General features: G+C 64.2%; 1 protein-coding gene across 1 annotated transcript in view; it reads left to right on the top strand.

Annotated features, from left to right (window-relative positions):
* The window catches only part of URB1 (URB1 ribosome biogenesis homolog), a 53,142-nt gene that overhangs the window by 28,780 nt on the left and 5,691 nt on the right, over nt 1-18,671 (top strand). The window contains exons 21-32 of the mRNA XM_054577843.1: nt 249-428; nt 1,602-2,457; nt 3,386-3,587; nt 4,161-4,350; nt 7,034-7,092; nt 8,623-8,816; nt 9,992-10,102; nt 10,203-10,266; nt 12,153-12,324; nt 12,608-12,710; nt 17,423-17,583; nt 18,037-18,148. Coding sequence (XP_054433818.1) covers nt 249-428; nt 1,602-2,457; nt 3,386-3,587; nt 4,161-4,350; nt 7,034-7,092; nt 8,623-8,816; nt 9,992-10,102; nt 10,203-10,266; nt 12,153-12,324; nt 12,608-12,710; nt 17,423-17,583; nt 18,037-18,148 — 2,404 coding nt within the window. The remainder of the gene's footprint in view (nt 1-248; nt 429-1,601; nt 2,458-3,385; nt 3,588-4,160; nt 4,351-7,033; nt 7,093-8,622; nt 8,817-9,991; nt 10,103-10,202; nt 10,267-12,152; nt 12,325-12,607; nt 12,711-17,422; nt 17,584-18,036; nt 18,149-18,671) is intronic.

The raw sequence follows: 18,671 nt of genomic DNA, 5'->3' as shown, positions 1-18,671 counted from the left end.
GCTGTGGGTTGGGCAGGGCCCTCCTGTCACCTCTCTGTCCGGCGGCTTCTCGGCGAGCCTCCCGTGGCTGGTGTGGCTCGCAGGGGCTTGGGGCAGGCCACAGGCGGGTCGGGGTGCAGGACCGCGCCGCCCTGGGAAGCGGCTTTGGGCAGCCTCATTGCAGCCTTGATCCTGCTCGGTGGCGCCTCCTGGCCGGGGGCCCGGCACCGACCGTCCGTTCTGAGGGGCCGTGTGGCTCTCATCCACAGCTGGGCCGCAACGCGGGGCCCTCTGTGCTGCAGCTGCTGCTGGACCTGCTCCGGCGCTTGGTCCTGCACTGCGAGCAGCTGGACGCCCAGAACCGGCGGAAGTGCGAGGCCACGCAGGCCGAGTCCGACCTCTTCCTGGACGTGGAGTCCGCTGCCTCGCTGGAGCTGGCCGGCGACAAGGTATGTGGTCTCCTGCCTGCCGGCCCTTCCCTCGGAAGCCTCGGGCGCCTGCCGTCCCTCCCTCCTGGTTGAAAGCCAGGCCGTGTCCCTTGCGGGACCTGGAGGAGGCACTGAAGCCACCCTGAGCCCTCTGCCTTAGGCGAGCCCGGGGACGACTCCGCGTCATCTTCCCGGTCACCTCTGTGCTCGCTGTCTCCCCCCGCTTCTCTGCAAGCAGTTTCCCGACCCTGTGGGCGCCCCAAGAAAACCAACCAGCACGCTTCCCTCTGAACCCCCTGCAGCCTGGAGGGCAGGCCGGGCGGTGGCAACCCCCGTAAGCGTCCTGCTTGGGGAGGGCGCCCGCGCTTCTGCCGGCAGCTGTGCAGGGCGGCGGCTCGGGGGCCAGCGCGGTGGCCGCGTCGGTTGCGGCTGGGCCTCTTTTCCCGGGTTCCTCACCTCAGGGTCGTGTAGGTCCCTTCCTTCGTCCTCCAAGCGGACGCCCAGGGGTGTCTGTCGGTGCAGGGCCTCCTGTTGGCTGGCGGGCAGAGTGGCCCTCGCGCAGGGCACGCTTGGCTCTTCTCGGCTGCAAAGCGAGACGGGTCCCCCTCCTTCCCCTTTGCCTCCCCAGTAAAAGAGAAGAAAACTGCGTTCTTGCCCCAGGACCAGTGTGACTTGGGGCTCTGGGGAATGTGTTTAGCGGGGCGCTCCACTGCTTCTGCTCAGTGGCGGCAGCTCGGGGCTGCGGCGGGGAGACAGCTTCCGCCACCGCGGGCCTGGAACCGGCGCGCCTCCCCCACCCGCGGGGCCTCGCAGAGCTGTGTCCTGGTTTCTGCAGGGGGCGGGGGGTCCGTGACCGGCCGTCGTCACTCAGTGTCTGTGTGGCCCGTCCCTGCACCGGGGACTGGGGAGCAGGTTTGCTGTGCAGCGACCTCACCCAGCCTGAAGCAGTCAGGTACCTGCCAGTCTGGGTGGGACAGGCCCGGCCATGGTCCAGCTCCCACGGTTGAGCCCGGAATCACAGCTTTGCCTGGTCCGGGTGGTGGCACTGTGGCCCCGGAGAGGGGCTTCAGGACTTGGCTCCAGGATGGCAGGGCGCCCGCCCTGCTCAGCGCCCCGGGGACCATGCAGCGGCCTCGGCCCTGCCCTGCGGGCCCAGGCCACCTGCGAGGCCCGTGCCGTGTCCGTCTCTTTCAGACGCTGGAGGAGGTGCTCGTGGCCGTCCTCGGACACCCCACGCTGGAGGGCTGGTTCCTGGCCCTGGAGCGGCAGGCCCTGCCGCCGCACGGCCTCAGCCCCGTCCTGGCGAAGCTCCTGGCGGCCCACCTCAGCGCGGGCGTCCTGCCGCTGCTGGTGGCCAGCGCCCCGGCCCTGCAGCGCCTCGGCCGGCTGGGCCTCCTGGCCAGGTACTCGGAGGCCGTCGCCCAGGCCGTGCTGAGGGCGCTGCGGAGCAGGAAGGCGGGCCCCGCCCCAGCGCCCCCCGGGGCGCTCCCGCAGCTCGAGGCCCTGCAGGGGCTGCACGCGTACATGGAGGGCGCCCAGATCCGCGAGGTCACGCGGGCCCTGCTGAGCCTGCCCGCAGCCCACCTGCTGGCCCAGCAACCCACGACGCCCCCTGGGAAGGAGAGACGCCTGAACGCCCTCGGCAGGACCCTGGTCCAGCTGCTGACCAGCAGGCCCGAGGGTCAGCTGCCGCGCAGCGAGCTCCTCTGGGCCTCCGAGTACGTGAGAGGCGTGGGGGCCTTGCTCCCTGCGCTGGCTGCGGACGAGCTGGACGCCGCGATGCTGCACGCCCTGCGGAGCGCGCCCGAGCTGGCCCCCGCGGCCGGGGCCGGCCTGCTGGACTACTGCCTGGCCCGGCGCTCGCCAGCAGCCCCGGCCATGGGTGCCCTGCTCGTGCAGCAGAGCTGGACCCACCTGCTGCGGTTCGAGCTGTGGTGCGGGCGCCCGGGCGCGGGGCTCCGCCTGCGCAAGGGCCTCGAGGACCTCCTCCCGGTCGTGCACGCGTACCTGCGGTGCCGGCCTCAGGGACGCTGCGCGCGCCCCGCCGCAGGTAGGGAAGGGGCGGCGGCGGCTGGGGGCAGGGGGCGGTTTGAAGGCCCCAGCGTGCCCGCCCTGCGGCTGCGTGTCCTGCGGGTGGTGTGGTTTCCTTTCTGGGGATGGGGAGAGATGAGAAAGGCTCCCTCGGCGCCCCCGCCCCCGCAGCCTGGCCCTCACAGCTTGAGGTGTTGCCCTCCCCCTCGTACGCTCCCATCGACCGCGTTTCCACGTGCAGCCGGGGGTGGGGGGCAGTAGCTGGCACCACACAGGGGGACCAGCACCGGGCGGGGCCTTGTGAAGCTGTGGAGGAATTCGGGGCAACTGTCCTGGGCCTATCCCACCGTCCCCACCGCTGAGAGCAGGTAACAGTGCTGGACCAGGGCATTTTGGGCCCAGCTCTCTGTCACCTGCTTGGGCTTCCGATCTGATGTACTTTTTCTTCTCCTCAAATTTAAATCCTCCCGGTTGTGCAAGTGGGTAGTTTCTGCCCACTGCTCCGCCGGTTTTGAGTGGCTGTGCGTTGGTGACCACAGGTGCTCTGAAGACATGGGCCCCGAGGAGGGGCCATCCGGGCAGTGGCTCTCCTGCCCTGTCCTGTGGCCCCGTCCCCAGGCCCTGCAGAGCGAGCTGAGCGAGGGAGGGACGCGCGTGCGCACTGGCTGTGGGCGTCGGGCTGGGGGTCCCCAGGGCCACTGGGCTGAAGAGCCCGTCAGAGGTTGAGGATGCTGTGTTGCTAAGCGCTTACAGCCGGCTCCTGGGGGCAGCTGATGTGCAGCGTCTCTGGTCTCCACAGTCACTGCTCCTGCCACGGCCAGTTTCAAGCCACGAGTGACATCACCCAGTGGCGCGGTTCCCAGAACATAACTGTGGGCCCCGTGAGCTGGTATGTGCTGGCCAGGCCTGCCCTTGTCGGTGACAGCTGCTTCTCCTGTGTCCCGCAGTGTCCGCCGCCACCGCCGCCGTCCTGAGGAAGGCCCTGTGGCGGCGGCTGCAGGCCAGGCTCTTCTGCGCGGATGGGCCCCGGGGGCCAGAGCTGCTCCCCGAGGTCCTGGCCCAGCTGGTGCCGTTCGCGAGAGCCAAGGACCTCCGCGCGCTCAGGGAGCGCTTGCCCAGTCTGCTGCAGACCCCAGGCGGCCACGAGAGGTACGCGGGCCCCGGCGTTTGGCGGCCGCCCCCGGCTGCGCTTTCCCGTCGTGCTGGCGAACGGGCGGTGGGCTGCCGCGCTGCTGCCACGTTGGCCCGGGAGGCCCCCCCGCCCCAACGGCCGGCTGGTGCCCGGGGCAGTGTCTGACATCTTTTAAGATGACGCGGTGGGGGGGTGTTGCTCCTGGCACCGGGAGGGTGGGAGCCAGGGGTGCTGCGGGAGACCCGAGAACGCAGGGGCAGCCCCTGCGACCCCGCCCTCCGCCTGCGAGAAAGAATTGCCGGGCTCGCAGTCTGAGCGCTGCTGATGTAGAGACCGCCTGCCCACTTCAGAGGAGTCGGTGCGTTGATCCTTTTCTTGGTGTGCTCCCCCTGCTCCCCCTAGTGGCAGAAAGCCTGATCCCACCAGGACATTTGCGTAGGGGCAGGGGCAGCCTGTGATTCTCGGCTCCGGTGGCATAGGGGTGGGACTCAGGGCCTGTGGCCCATTGTCACGGTTGTCACTTGGGACTCTGCTTGAAGCTAGACGGGTTCAGGCCGCCTCCTCTTACTCGGAGACCTTGCCTTCTGCAGCAGCTGGATCGTGGCCGACTCCGTCTCGGCGGCCCTGGAGGGGTCGGCAGAAGAGCTGCGAGCCTGGCAGGAGACCCTGCTGCAGGCCTGTGTGCAGTGGCTGCTCAGGTCCTTCGGGGGCCCTCAGCTGGACGGAGACGGCGCCCGGGGCCGCGAGGAGCCCATGCTGCTGAGGCTGACCCAGCTGCTGGTAGGCACCGCACCTTTCCTCTGAGTCCGGGTCACCTCTTCAAGGGGCAGAGAAAGCTGGACCACAGCGCACGGGGCCTCCTAAGCCGGGGGCCGCGCACGGCTGGCACGGCCTGCGGGGACCGTGCCTGGGAGGCCCGGGGCAGGCGGGAACGGGCGTGGGGCTTCGTGAGGCGCCTCGTCGTGTCTGCTGAGGCGGCGGTCTGGTTTCTCCGGCTGGCCTCAGTCTGCTGATGAAGTGAATTATGTCGATTGGCCTTGAGTTCCTGGGATAAGCCTGCTCGTTCGGGGGGCGTCCCTGTTTTCCAGTAGCGTTGTATTCGATGCGTCAGCATTTCATGAAGAGCTTCTGTATCTGGGCACGCGAGGGGCTGTTCCAACCCTAACCCCCGGCCGTGCACCCGGCCGTGCACCCGGCCGTCGGGGTCGCGCTGGGCCTGCGGGGCTGGGTCCCCTGTGCTCTGCCGGCGATGTAAAGGTGCGCTCCGCCGCATCCCGCGCGCGTTGCTTCTGAGAAGAGACCCGTCCTCCTTAGCGCCCTTCCCCGGTACGTCGTGCCCTTTCTCTCCAGCTGCTTTTAGGGTTTTTTTTTTTTACATTGGTTAAAGCAATGTGACTACAATGTGCCTCATTGTAGTTTCCTTCTTGTTTCCTGTGCTTTGTGTTCAGTGAGCAGCTTGTCTCTGTGAGTCGAGAGTTTCCACGGAATTTGGAAATATTCAGCTATTTTTGGCCATTGTGCCCTTCTCCGGAAGTGTCTTGTCTTTAAAGTTGTATCTCTGCATAGAAACTGTTAGCGTCCTGAAAGCTGACATACGAGTGACTGCTCAGTGCGCAGTGTGAAATCCTGTGAAAAGTCGTAGGCTCTGTGGCTTGTGTTTGAACTCTGAAACCCGAGACACGAAAAGCCATCCTCAGGAGGTGACTGGGAGCGGAGGCTGAGCGGCAAACGCGTTCACAGGGTGCAGACCAAGCCGTGCGCCTGTGCGTTCCCGTAACAGCCCGACAGCCTGTGTTGCGGCCCCGATTCGTTGTTGTGGGGGTGACTGCGAGGCTGGCTCCCAGGCACCCCAACGTGGCGACCGCAGGGGACAGGAGGCGCGTCCGCGAGTCTGGGGAGAACTGAGCGGCAGAGGCACAGGCGGGCTGCCACCGCCGCCACGGGGAACACCCGGCCAGGCTCTGTCGTCAGCCCCGGGCGACCGGCTCAGTGACCGAGTGACAAGCTGTGCTCTTCTAGGGATCTGTGTCCTCGAGGCACGCCCCCCGCCACTCCAAGTGCTCTCTCCGCTCCCCCTCCTAACGGGCCTTTCTCCCCCAGGGCAGTTGTAGGTTCACAGTAAAACTCAGTGGGAAGTGCAGAGTTCCCAGGTACCCTGCCCCCCGCCAAGGCCAGCACCCGCCTCACCCCTTTTCTCAGAAGTGAAGCACGAGGCCTGTCCAGGAGGTGTCCGCCATGTCATGGGAAAATAGGGACACTTGTTGGAGAAGATACAATGTACAAGAAACACTGTACGTAGAACAAGGACGCCTCCGTCCCCTTCAAAGCAGGCACCTTGGGTCCTCACACGGGTCTCCCAGTCGCCATCAGATGCCCTGTCATATTTTCCTGAATCTCAACGATGGTCTGAAGTCTGTCTCTCTTCCCTTTGAAAGGTGATTTTAGTTTGGGAAAACCCAGAAGTCTCAGGCACCATATCTGGGCTGTAGGGGGCCTGAGTCACCTGGGCGATTTGATGATGTTTTGCCACAAAACTTTGCGCGAGACGTGATGCGTGAGCCAGTGCGTTGTCGCGATGAAGCTGCCAATCACCAGGTGCCCATGGCTGTGGCCTCATCCGAATAGTTTCTACAGAGGAACGTTCAAGCTTAACGCAAAATTTGGTGCAGATTCGTTGCTCTGCTTGCTCAGTCACTTTAAATTCAACGGACACACAGTGCACATGCTCACTCAACGGTGCTACCACCCCAACCGACCGGTACGGTGAAGGCGTCATTGTTCACGCATGCGCGTTCCAGTCCAGTCGCCTTGGCTGCCACGTCACGTCGACGTCACACAAACCGTTCTCATTCTGTTAACAAGAGCTGGGCTTTTTCCGGACAGCACGTGTTTTCCTGTTGTGGACTGTAGCTCTTTAGTACCTAGTTCAGGGCTGACAGATACGCGTGCCCCGGTGACCATGCTCCCGCCCGGGACCCCTGCCCTCCCAGAATGCTCCCTGCAATGTGGCGCGTGCCCCCCCCCCCCGCCAGGGCAGCCCCTCTGACTTGACGCGGCAGCACATCTGGAGATGGTCTCCCCATCAGTGGCCGTGACCCGCACTGGGTTTCCTTTCTGCTTAGCCTGTTGATAAAGGAAGTTACAGGCATTGGTCTTCGAGTGTTACAGTGGCCTTGCTTCCCTGGGATGAGCCTGCTGGTCTTGCCCGGGTTGAGTTGTCGGACACGTAAACGGCCGCGTGTGGCTGTGAACCAGTCGGTGCTGGCCGAGATGGAAGCCAAAGGGGGACACAGGGCGACCCGGAAGTTCCCTTTGCTCGTTCGGGGGGAGACGTGTGCTAACAAAGCATCAGAGCTGCTTGTGTGCGGCCCGGGGGCCGCAGGTGCAGGTCCCCGCCCCCAGAGCAGCCCTGCTTCCTGAGCGGAGAGGCCTCACGGGTGTCTCTCTCTCACTCCGTGCGCAGAGCTCACTCCGCGAAGTGGACCCTGCAGACTGGCAGGAGCTGGTGAAGGCCGGGCTCAGGTGAGTCACCGTTGTCCCCTGGGCGCGCTCGCGCGGCCTCGGGGACGCGAGGGGCGGACACGGCGGCGGGGGGCGGGGTGAAGGCCTGTCACGGGCGTGGCACGCAGCCTCCGGAGTGGGACGCGGTTGGGAAGCCCAGCGGCGGTGTGCCGAGGCGCCCGGGTGCACGCGTGCTGCAGGGATGCTGGCGATGTGCCGTCCTTGCCCCGATTTGCTGTCTTCCCGCCGTTGCCCGACAGCGCCACCCTCCTGAGGGGGGGCTTCGTCACGGCCATGCGTGTTGTCATGCTTGATGGTGTGTCAGTGTGTCTCTACCTGAGTAAGTACCACTGTATACAAATGGATGGTTCCTGCTGCACCCTTTTGCGCTCAGGTGTCTCTGAGCCACCCAGGTGGGAGCCTGTAGCTCTCGGCGCTTCCTCCTCGCTGAGACCCCTGCCCGCGGGGCACGCTCTCCCCCCACCGCCCTGCCACCCCAGTGGTGGCTGCTGCGTGTCTCTTGGGGCCCCCGTGCCAGAGTTTCTCAGGGCGGGGCGCTTGCCAGCTGTTGGTGTGGGCACAGCTTCAGTTCCGCCACAGTTCCCACCCGTTCTCCACGGCGGCCGGGCTGACCGGACCCTGCGCGGGGGCTCAGGGTCCCCCGTGTCCTCCCTGCACTTGATACAGTCAGGCTCCCACGTTTGGCCATTGGGTGGTCGGGAAGCAGTGGCCCGTGGCGCCTGTAGTGCTCACTGCGCTGGTCACTCAACTGGAAACGGCAAAGAACCGTGTCCAAGTGAGAGAAACCGCGGAGGCGGGCCGCACGCTAGTGACAGCTAGAAGGCCCCCGTGCGGGGCGGCGATTCTTTCCGCTTCTGGTTAATTTGTGTCTCCAAAACGCCCACTGTGGCTGTGTGACTCTCAACATTGTTCCCACACGACGGAAGTCTCTTCTTCCAGCGCAGGACGCGTGCGTCCCTTCGGCGGGTTCTGAAGGGATTGAGTTGCTGGAGGCCCCGAGCCCTGGGTGGGGGCGTGGAGTCGCCGAGGCCGGGAGGCTACCTGGGCGGGTGGGGCAGCGACGACCCTGCAGCCTGGCATCTCACCCGGGCAGCAGGTCCGCCTGGCGTTCGCGCCGTCGAGGGGACAGGTGCGCTGCGCCCCTGCGGGGGGCGGGGCGGCCGGGGAGGCAGCGCGTGCCCTGCAGCCGGGACTGGGAGCCTCCCCACGCTGGGCTCCGCTGGGAGGTTCGCTTTTTCTTTTTTCTTTTTTCCTGATTGAAATTTGTTGGATTCATTTCTTTCTGAAATTTATACATTTTTATACATCGTGTACATACTTTAAATCCTTCACTATCTCGTATGATTTCTATCACATAAAAACCATTTCAATGCAGTAAATTTGGTTGCTGTAAAACAAATTATCCCCAACTTATGAAAACACAGGTGGAAAATTTTCTTAATAAAATGCCAAGAAAACGTGTGTTTACTGTTCCCCGGGACATAAAAGTCCCCTTTATGACGCTGTTGCCTGCGGCCCCCCGGCCCGCAGGTTTCGGTACCAGGACCCCGCGTTCCTGCGGGCGCTCTGCGCCGCCCTGCCGCTCCTGTACCTCCCGGAAGGCCCCGGGCGCGCCAGGCCGCTCCCGCCGCCAGCGCTGCACGCGCTGCTCACCCAGCACTCCCTGTTCCTGCCCGCCCTGCTGACGTCCGAGCAGGAGGACGACCACCACAGCCGAGTGAAAGGTGGGCCCGCCCCCCCCGCCCCGCTTCCGTGCGGGTGTCCTTTCCTGATTGCTGAGCGCACCGGGCACCAAACCTCAGCGCCCACGGGTTTGCCCCGCTCGGGGGCGTGACTGGGAGGGCGCGGAATGTTGCGTGTCTGTCCCACCCAAGCTCAGGCGGCCTGTGCTGTGACGTGGGGTCCAGCGCAAAGGCAGGGCTCTCTGCCAAGCCCGCCCTGGCCCAGCGAAGCTGCGTTCTGGCCTCCCGGCCGCGTCGTGGGCGCGTGTTAAAATCTGGCAATTAGAGGCGAGTCTGTCTCAAGAGAAATTGTTGGGTTGCGTGAACTGTCTCAGTGGGAAGATTGAAACTTTTGTCAAGGACAAAGAGTCGAATTTTTCTGCGGACAGGTCCCCGCCAGGGGACTCCAGAGAGCCCAGGCTCCAGCCCCATCCCCGGGCCAGGACGCGCCGACCACAGTGCCCTTGAGCCCAAGAGCAGCCCGGCTGCCGAGACAGCGGTGGGGGCCGGGGGAGGTCTGAAGGGCCCGCGCCCTGCCTAGGGACCGCGTGAGCGCCCCCCGCCCTGAGGACTCGGCTTGAGGCCAGTCCCTGATGACGGCTGGATGGGGAGAACCACGGCTCTTGCTGCAGAGAGCGGAGGAGCGGCACAGCCACCAGCGGGGCGGAGCGACGGCGGACTCCGGTGGCCCCGTCGTGGGAGAGGGTTAGGTTTTAAAGTGTCCGGCGGCTTAAAACTTGGAGGAGCAGTGGGACCGAGCGAAGCCATGTGGACACCAAGGTGGAGAGATGACCATGAAGACGTTTACTTTTTTTATATTTTATTTATTTTTAGAGAGAAAGGAAGGGAGGAAGAGAAACATCCAAGTGTGGTTGCCTCTCTCACGCCCCCTGCTGGCCCACAACCCAGGCCTGTGCCCTGTCTGGGAATCGGACCAGTGACCCTTTGGTTTGCAGGTTGATGCTCCTTCCACTGAGCCGCACCAGCCAGAGCTGAAAGCATGTTTACTTTAAAAAAAAAGAAAAAGAAAAAGTGGAGGAGAGCCTAGGCCGAATCCTAATCCCTGAATTGCTCAGAGATGGCCGTTAGAAGCTCTCAGTGTTCCCTGAAATGCATCCCCCCCATTTCTCCCTGACGTGCCCCCCCGCAGCTGTACACTCACTGCTGTTCTCTCCCAGAGGCGCTGGTGGACCTGCTGTTGGGGCTGGTGAGGATGTGCCCGTCTGTCTGTGACAGCAGCCACTTTGCGGTGCTCCTCGGGGCCTATGGTGCCTCTCTCAGCGTCCTGGGTGAGGGCTGGGAGTGTGTGGGGGCCGGGCTGTGTGATGCGGCGGGGGGAGGGGTGCGTGAGCCTTCAGCTCTCTAACTCTACCTGCGTCTGACTTCCAGACCAGAAGATTTTACTTCTCCTGCGGGCGTATGAGCAGAACGGCCTCAGCCTGGCCAACTTCAGGTGCGTGTGGGGCCGGGGCGGGCCTGGCGGGTTCCCTCGCACCCCCCACCCAGGATTCCCTCCGTCTGGTCGGGTCCTCGGGCCGGGGGTGGGTGCAGTTCCCTTGGCTGCTCCGGGCTGCCTGCGGGCGGGGCGGCGGGCCGGCCCGCACCCCCGCTTCCCACTGCAGCAGTATTCCCGGAGCCGTGTACTTGGAGTGGGGCAGACACGTGACGTGGGGCGTGGGGACTGGGCGAGGGCTGAGGAGGGCGGACTCCTGGCAGCTCCCCGCGTGCGTGCGTCTGTTCGCCTCCCCATCTCTGCGTGTCTGTCCCTCCGTCTGTCCTGGGTGCCTGGGGGCCACACGGCCAGCACCCCCCGGGCCTTTCCCCGGGCCCTGCCTGCCTCTGAGGGGGCTGGGGGGGGCCCGACCAGTGCACTTTTCATAGAAAGCGCCTTCAATTCCCTGCTGCGCCCCAATACCTGCCCACGACCCACACGCCGGGGAGCTTCGCGTGTGGCGACCGGCAGTGAGCTCACGGGCCAAGGAGACAGCGGGGCACAGCTCTGCAGGGAAGAGAAGGAGCGACCGACGTTGCAGGGTGCTTCATTCAGAAAGAAAGAGGGTTCTAGTCGAGACGCCTGCTCCTCCCTTCGGATACACAGCGGAGGGAAACACGCTTCGCTCAGAGGAACTCTGGGGCCTGAAGGGCCACTCTCTGTCCCCGGCCCTCACGGCCTCAGCCTCCGGCTGGCTTGGAGCAGGCGCCACGCCGTCCCTGCATGTCGCGTGGGGAGGGGCAGAGGAGGGAGGTGGCGGTGGCCCCCGTGCGACGGGTGGGGCCGGGGTGGTGGCTGGGGGCTCACGGCCACCCGCCGAGCAGCTAGGGGGCCATGCAGGGCCTCTGGGCACAGCCAGGGGCGAATGTCAAACCAGCGCGTGGTGCCTGTCCGAGTGGCGTGTCCAGGATGCAGCGGTCTGCCTGTTGGAGACTGAGCCCGGGGCCACCCTCCCGAGGAGGAGCCCTCCCCCTGACGCAGGGCGCGTCCGTGTCTGGGAAGCTTCCCCTCGGAGGCGCTGCAGGCCGCGGACATGGGTCCGGCGTCCGCCATTCGCAGGCCCTGTCCACACGCGAGGGGCGGGCCAGCTCGCTGTCTGCAGGCTCAGGCTGTCATGGGTGTGCCGCCTCCTACGGGCGTCCCTGGCCCGCACCCCGCGGTGGGGGGGGCCCAGCTGTTCTGGATGCTCCCACCGCAGGGTGGGGGGCTCACGGAGGCACGGCTGGCGGAGGAGCCAGTTGCACTGGGTGCAGGAGTGGCGTCGTGACACCCTCGGGCCAAGACGCGGCCCTCCCCAGAGCTGGGCCTTCAGGGTGCACCCCACGGCAATGGGGAGCAGGGGCCAGGGGCCTGCGTCCTCCTGGGGCTGCTGCAGTGGGGCTGGTGGCGCGGGAGGTGGACTCTGGTGGCGGGACAGCCGGCGCGCCCTGCGGGAGCCCGACCAGGAGAGGCCTCCGTCAACAGGGCAGCGGCTGCAGCCGGGGTCCCTTGCATGGCCGAGCGCGAGCCCCCGCTCCTCGGCCTCCAGCGGGTGACCCTCCTCTCTGCTCCTCCTGAGGCTGTGAAGTGGGGGCCAGGGCGGATCCAGCAGCTGACATTTGCAAAGGGCCGAACAGCGCCTGGCAGGGCAGAGCTCTGTCCGGGTGTCGTCCCCGCCATCGTCCCTGCCGGCCTCTGTCCCCCGTCGGGTCGGCATCACCGTCCGCCCCGCCTCCTGCCCCAGCTCAGATGGCGAGTGGGGACGGACCGGGACAGCGCCTGGCGTGCGGCGGCCCTTTCCGCCGTCGCCACCTTCGGTCCGGCTCTGCGGGGCCCGTGATGCGTCTACTCTCCCCTCCCGGCCCCAGGGCGCTGCTGTGGGGCCCGGCGGCCCTGGAGCACCACAAGACGAGCCGGAGCCTGGGCAAGTCGCTGTGGCAGCAGCCGAGCGTCGGGGACGTCCTCCGCCTCCTGGACCGGGACCGGATGATGGGGACCATCCTCCACTTCCCCCAGAACCGGAGGCTGCTGCCCCCCGAGGTGCGGGGGGCCCGGGCGGAGCCCCCAGGGAACACATCCCAGCCCTGCTGTCAGCTTGTTCGTGAGGCTCACGGCAGCCCTGCCTGAGGGGCAGAGGTGGGACCCCCGCAGGCCGCTTGTCCCCCAAGGTCACGTCATTTCACCTACGAGCACTGCTTTTCACAGACCTCTTGTTTTAATGTTCCCCATTATTCAAAGCAGTGTGAGGCCTTGGTCCGTGGGTGAGCGTTCGCCTGGTGTCCACCGAGGCTGAGCCACGCACCTCTGCCCCTGGCTCTTGCAGGACGCGCAGGACCCGCTGTTTGGGGACAGGAGCACAGCGGATCTCGACAGCCTCTACGACCCCTGCTTCCTCCTGCATCTCTTCAGCGAACTGACCAGGCCAGGTGCTCGCAGCCCAGGGGACGGGGGCAGGGGCGGGGGCGGGCGGTGCTGCGTGCGCCCAGCGGCCACGCGGGGCTGTTGGTGACCCTGAGCGACCTCACGCTGCATCCCGACCGCCATTCTGTGAGCTCTGGCAGAGGAGCAGGTCGGGTTCTGATACACAGTGGCCTCCTCAGAGGACGCTGATGACATCCCTTTGTCCTTGACGCTTTCCGATCCTTAGTGACCGAGGTCCTCTGTGTCTGGTGGCCTGCTAGTGGGCATCGCGCGAGACGGTGGGAGGGACAGAACAGAAGCGTGTGTGTCCTCTGCTCCCCAACTGGGCAGGCCCCTCCCACTGGACTCCACAGCGACGTGTGTGTAGGTGCCTCAGGCCACCGGGACTCACTGTCCTGTTTTCTCCCCTCTTCAACCTGGCCCTGTCTCCTACCTAAGAAGAGACGGCCGGGCCCCCACCCTCGCCCGTGTGTCCCGACCGAACTCGAGGGGCTGGGTGTGTGTAGCGCTCGCCTGTCAGGAGCCCCGCGTGGCTCGGCTGCTGCCCCGGGGGCACTGTGCTCGCACGTGTCAGGGTGCGGCCGCGGCAGGCGGCGCCTCGTCTCCCGGGCGTGTGTGGGCACGGACTGATGAGGGGCCCCGACCCACCCGTGTGGCCAAGGAGTCCCGTGGGTGCCCCGTGGCCTGGCCGCGCCGCCCAGTTGGCCCCTCCCCCACGTCTCAGACCGCAGTGTCCTCGGCGACTCAGCGCAGCAGCCTGCCGCGCGGCCTCTCTGTGGAGCTCCTGGGGCGAGGGCTTGAAAAACGCCGAGTAGGAAAATGGTGGCGACAGGGCCCAGCGTTTCTCTCCAAATCTCTCATGTTGCCTTTTTTGGGTGGAGCAGGGAAGTCGCCAAACAGCCCCTCTCGGGGTCGCTGGTCCAGAGCTGGGGAGGGTGCGGGCACGCCTGCGCAGGAAGAGGCTCGCGGGGCTCACAGCGCGCCTGCCCGAGCCCGCCACGCGGAGGGGGGCGATTTGAAAAATGTGGAGGGGGAGGGAGAAACAGAAATTTCTAAATTTCTTAAAAAAAGACAAACCAGATTTATTAGATCTTGCTTTGGGCTACTTGTCATTCAAAACCAAAAAAAAAACCTGGAGGCATAATGTTCTCACCAAGCGTCATTCATTGAGAGGACGCGAGCCAGCGCGTCCCGAGAGGGAGCAGGGACGGTGACCCAGCGGGGCGGCCCTGTCGGCCGGGGTGCGTGTCTGGTGGGGTTAAGTCAGAGTCTTGTCCTCACGGAATTTTTTAAATGTGTTGTTCCTTTGCTTTTGTGCTGGTGGAGAAGTTGGCGTGAACTACATATTAAATACGTGTTTATTGATGTGTGATAGGTAGAAATTTGCATAGATACCACGTGTGCGGCTTGAGTTTTGGCAAAGCCACCAGCTGGATCCAGGAGCAGGGCATACCCTCCGGCTGCCCAGGCCCCTCCCATGGAGACACGTGTCCTGGAGCCCCACTCACCCCTCATCACGTGTGCGAGACTCGCCCACGCCACGTGCAGCCGGGGTTTTCACAGCTTGCTTTCACTCCTGCAGCGGTCGGCACCTGGTCCAGGTGCGGCTCCACGTTTGCAATGCAGAATGGCGAGCGATGAGTCGGTGTGGCTGCCACACCGAGAACACGGTCGCGCAGCCCCTTCCGCCCCGTGGCGGAAAACGGAACCTGCTTTCGCGCCGCTCCCCTCGGCCCTTGACAGAGGGTGAGGTCTGCCGAGGCTGCAGGCAGGGGCTGGGACGGGCGCTTTTTCCACAGTCAGTGCCTGTCCTCGGCAGAAGCGGGCTGAGATCTTCAACACGCCAGTCCCCACGCCTCGCAGGCCGGGGAGCGGCGTCTGAGGCTCCTGGCCGGGCCGCCCTGGGGCGGGTCCAAGGGCTCAGGCCGCACGCGTGGGGGCCCTGCCACGGCGGCCCAGAAGACCAGGGACGGGGGTGCTAGTTTTATTTCAATCCTTGATCGTTGTCGTGGCTGAGCCATTTGGGTCTGAAGCTCTGTGACCAGAAGACCAAGGTGCCCTTTGCGAGGTCCCCGAGACAAGCGTGTCAGTGGCGACTGCTGTGTAGCGGCCTGTTGGGTCTTCAGCACCCAAGGGCGGCCCTTGCTGAAGTGTCCCGGAGCCAAGGCCCCAAGGGTAACAGGGACGAACACAAAACGTCGTGGACTTAACTCACGGGCACGTGCGAGTCCACAGGTCCTGGGGAACGTCGGCGGTTACAAAAATGTCCTAGGCAGCGGAGGGCTCTCCGCAGTGAGTGCCCCGTCGGACGTTTGGACCGCTCCCTTCCCCGCAGCCTCCCTTCACGTGTGTGTGTGACATAGGTGTGCAGGTGTGCCCTCAACACGTCTTTCCCCAAACACGGCCATTTTATTCCACAGTTAGATGCTTTTTAAAGCTTCAAAGATAGTTATTAAAAGTGAGAAAATTCAGCGCATAAGCTGTTGGAGCCTTGGAGTCCTCTGTGTACTCTTCCATCCTCTTACTATTGATCTGCGTCGTGGCGTTACCAGGGGTGCCCTGGGCGTTGCTTTGTTTCTCTAACTGACCAACTGTGGCTTCTCCCTGGAACGGATGTGCCGCGCACCTTTAATGTGGTTATAGATACAGTTGTTTTTTTGGCTTTTAGCTACAATGTGTGTGCGGATGAGTGGGTGTGTGTGTTGCTCCAGGATTTACACTATTCATCTTCAGTTTACAGCCGTTTATCTTCCAGTGAAACCACACCCTTCAGGGGCGGCAGGCGCACCTACAGCCGCGTCGATCCGCTTCCTCCCTCCTGGCTTCTGTGCTGTTTGTCGTACGTCCTGCCTGTGTCTGCTGCGAAGCCCCTGATGTGTTGTGTGTTTGCTTCAAATCGTTGATTATACTTTAAAGAGGTTTAAATGTTTTATATTTACCACTTAGTCAACCACTTTTATTCCTTTGTGTAGATCCAGAGTTCCGTCTTCCATCATTTTCCTTATACCTAAAATACCTCCGTTAAAAATTCTGGCAGTTCAAGTCTGCTGGTGATCGGTTCTCTCAGCCCTTTTTAATGGAAAAAGGCTCCACTTTTGGAAGATTGTCATGGAGTATGAAATTGTAGGTTGGCAGGGTTTTTTCCTTACTGTACTTGAAAGATCTGCCACCCTAATTCTGAAGTGTGTTCTTTCTAACGAGTAATCTTACTGTCATTCTTCTCTTCGTTCCTCTGTACATCGTGCGGGTGCTTTTAAGATGTTTTTAATCACTGTTTTCTAGCAGTCTGATGATGATGTACTATGGCTATAATTTCTTTGTGCTTAGGCGTTCATTGGGTTTTTTGGCTCTGTAGGTTTGTAATTTTTGTCAAATTTGGAAAAGTTTTGGCCATGATTTCTTCAAACATTTTCAGGGACCTCAATTACACGTACCTCATGAGCCTGCCTGAACTGGCCCTACGGCTCACCGATGTTCTGTTTGTGTGTTTCAACCCTTTTTTCTCTCTGTTCCGATTGGGACCGCGTCTGCCTCTCTCTGCTCCGATTGGGACCGTGTCTGCCTCTCTCTGCTCCGATTGGGACCGTGTCTGCGGCTGTCTCCAGGTTCGCTGGTCTCGCTCTCTGTGATGTCTGATCTGCTGACAGTCCCATCCACTGTGTTTTTCATCTCAGACATTTTTTATTTAATTTTCATCTCTAGAGGGTTGGTTTGGGTTTTAAATTTTAACTTTAGGGAGAGAAGAGAAAAAAAGAGTTTCACTTTAAGGGGGAAAAAAAGTGTCCATGGCGTGTCTCTTATGGATAGTGTGTCCCAGCCTCCCTGCCTGCAGCGGTCATTGCAGCCGGCGTGTGTTCTGCTCCTGGTCCAACGAGGTGGCCAGGCACTCAGTCCGAACAGGACCTCACGCCTGGCTGTCCTGACCATTCCCTGCTCGGTCACTTTACCACGGCGACCTCGGTCCGTTCTGAGCTGCTTCTTGACAGTAGTTATCTTGCAAGGGGCCTGGGTTTTCGCTGAAGAGGCCTCGAAGTGTCCTGAAGTCTATCAGTGCAGGCCAAGCCCCAGAAGACACGGGCAGCGGGGCACCCTGCTGTGCCGGCCTCCCCTCTGGCTCGTGCGCCCCATGCGGGGGAGCCTCGGCGCTCGGGCGGCAGCACAGGCCCCTTGCGCTGCAGCCCCGCCCAGGCTCCGGGAGCTGCTCTGCGTTGAGAGCCCCGCCGCCCGCCTGCCCGCCCGCAGAGGGGGTCAGGCCTCCCGAGCTGACGGGCTGGCCGGCCTCTGCGGCGTGGTCCCCAGCCTCGCTGCCGGCGGGCTGTGCGTCGCGCTGCTCGGGGACAGGACCCAGGCCGCGCACTGACCAGTCCCCGGGAGCGTTGCCCCAGCCTCCAGGGCGCAGGGGAAGCCGGCAGCACGTGCTCGGGCTGAACGGGCCTCCACCTGTCTCTGAGAACTCGTGATGGTCCTGCTCAGGATTTACAAGCGTCTTGGAGGCTGAAGGCCGGGCGGCGACAGGCTGTGGAGGGGACACTAGCCTTGTGTCCGACGTCAGCGGGAGTTGGGAGCTGGGGGGAGACTTGCCTTTCTTTGATCTAGTACCTGTAGCTGACGGTGGAGAAATGCCAAAGGAAATTTAATTCGCTGCTTCACAAAAGCATCATGGAATCACGTGTGAATGTGAGTGTGTGTGTTTAATGCTGTGTGTTATTTCCCACAGAATGTGTGGTGGATTGTCGAAAATTTCTGGACTCAAATGCGCTGGGCCTGACCGTCGCGGCCCTCAGCAGCTATGACCCCCAGATGCGTGCTGCGGGCTACTACGTCCTGGCGGCCTACTACTCGCACGTGGAGGGGGCCCGGTTCCGGGAGCAGCCCCAGGTCGGTGGGGCAGAGGGTGCGCGGCGGCCGCGGGGCCGGCTCCCCTTCCAGTCTGCAGGGGCCTCTGTCCCCTCCTGCAGGTGACGCTGGGGGCCGCCTTTGACCCCGGCCCCGGGGGCAGCTGAGCGAGGCCTCCCCTCCCGCAGGCTCTGGTGTTGCAGGCGGGTGAGGCAGTTTTGTTTCTGCCGGCTCCTTGCTTAAACTCAGTGGCCGGGCGGCTGTTTACCCAGGCGGCCGAGCCTTGGCACCCGGGACATGGGGACAGGGCCAGGCCCGGCTGTGGGGGTGGACCCAGGGCGCCCTCTGCCCCGGCTGCACGCCTGGCCCCTCGAGGACGAGCAGGGTCGCGGCTGTCCGGAGGGCCCTCCAGGCGGCCCTGGCTGAGGAGCAGCCCCCCCGCCCCCACGGGCCGCGGCCCCAGCTCTGAGGGCGCTCTCCCCGTCCTGGCCCCAGGTGCTGTACCTGCTGGATGTGGTCCGGAACGGGGTCCGCACGCCGAACATGAGACTCACCTTCACTCTGGCCCTGTTCATCGCCAAAGCAGCCCTACAGATTTTGAAGCCAGGTACCGCCGGTGCGATGGGGCTGAGGTGGGGGCGGGACGTGGGGATCAGATGTGCGGGCCGCCCGGGGCTGCGCGGGCCGGACACAGCAGCGGACGGTCAGCCCGCGGTGGCTGTGAGCGGGCGCTGGGGGCCCGGGGGCCGAAGTCCAGGGAACGCGGGTGAAAAGCCCAGCACCGACGGGTGGTGGCCCTCGGGGGCGGGGGCGGGGCCCGACCCGGGCGTCCGTGCGGGCGAGGTCGGCCGGCGTGGCCCTAGCCCTCAGCCGGAGGGGCGCTGCCTGCGTGTCCCCACACCGGGGCCGCCAAGGCCACGGGGGCCCACGGCCTGGCCGCTGCAGTGGAAGGGAGACACACGGAGGCCGCGCCTACCGGAGGACGGGGAGAACGCCGGCGCCGTCCTCCGGCGCGGAGGCGGCCCCCAGCTGCAGGTCCGGTCGGGCTGGCCCAGGCCGCGCCTCGTCTCCAGCCTCACGGCCGGTGGAACGCGAGTCTGATTTCCATCTGCCCCTTCGTCGCTTTCATT

Source organism: Pteronotus mesoamericanus, unplaced genomic scaffold (assembly GCF_021234165.1).
Source record: "Pteronotus mesoamericanus isolate MK-2021 breed Mesoamerican mustached bat unplaced genomic scaffold, CSHL_Meso_final contig_116, whole genome shotgun sequence".
In the NCBI taxonomy this organism is placed as follows: domain Eukaryota; kingdom Metazoa; phylum Chordata; class Mammalia; order Chiroptera; family Mormoopidae; genus Pteronotus; species Pteronotus mesoamericanus.
The sequence above is the reverse complement of the archived record's forward strand: the minus strand, read 5'-3'. Positions and strand labels throughout refer to the sequence as shown.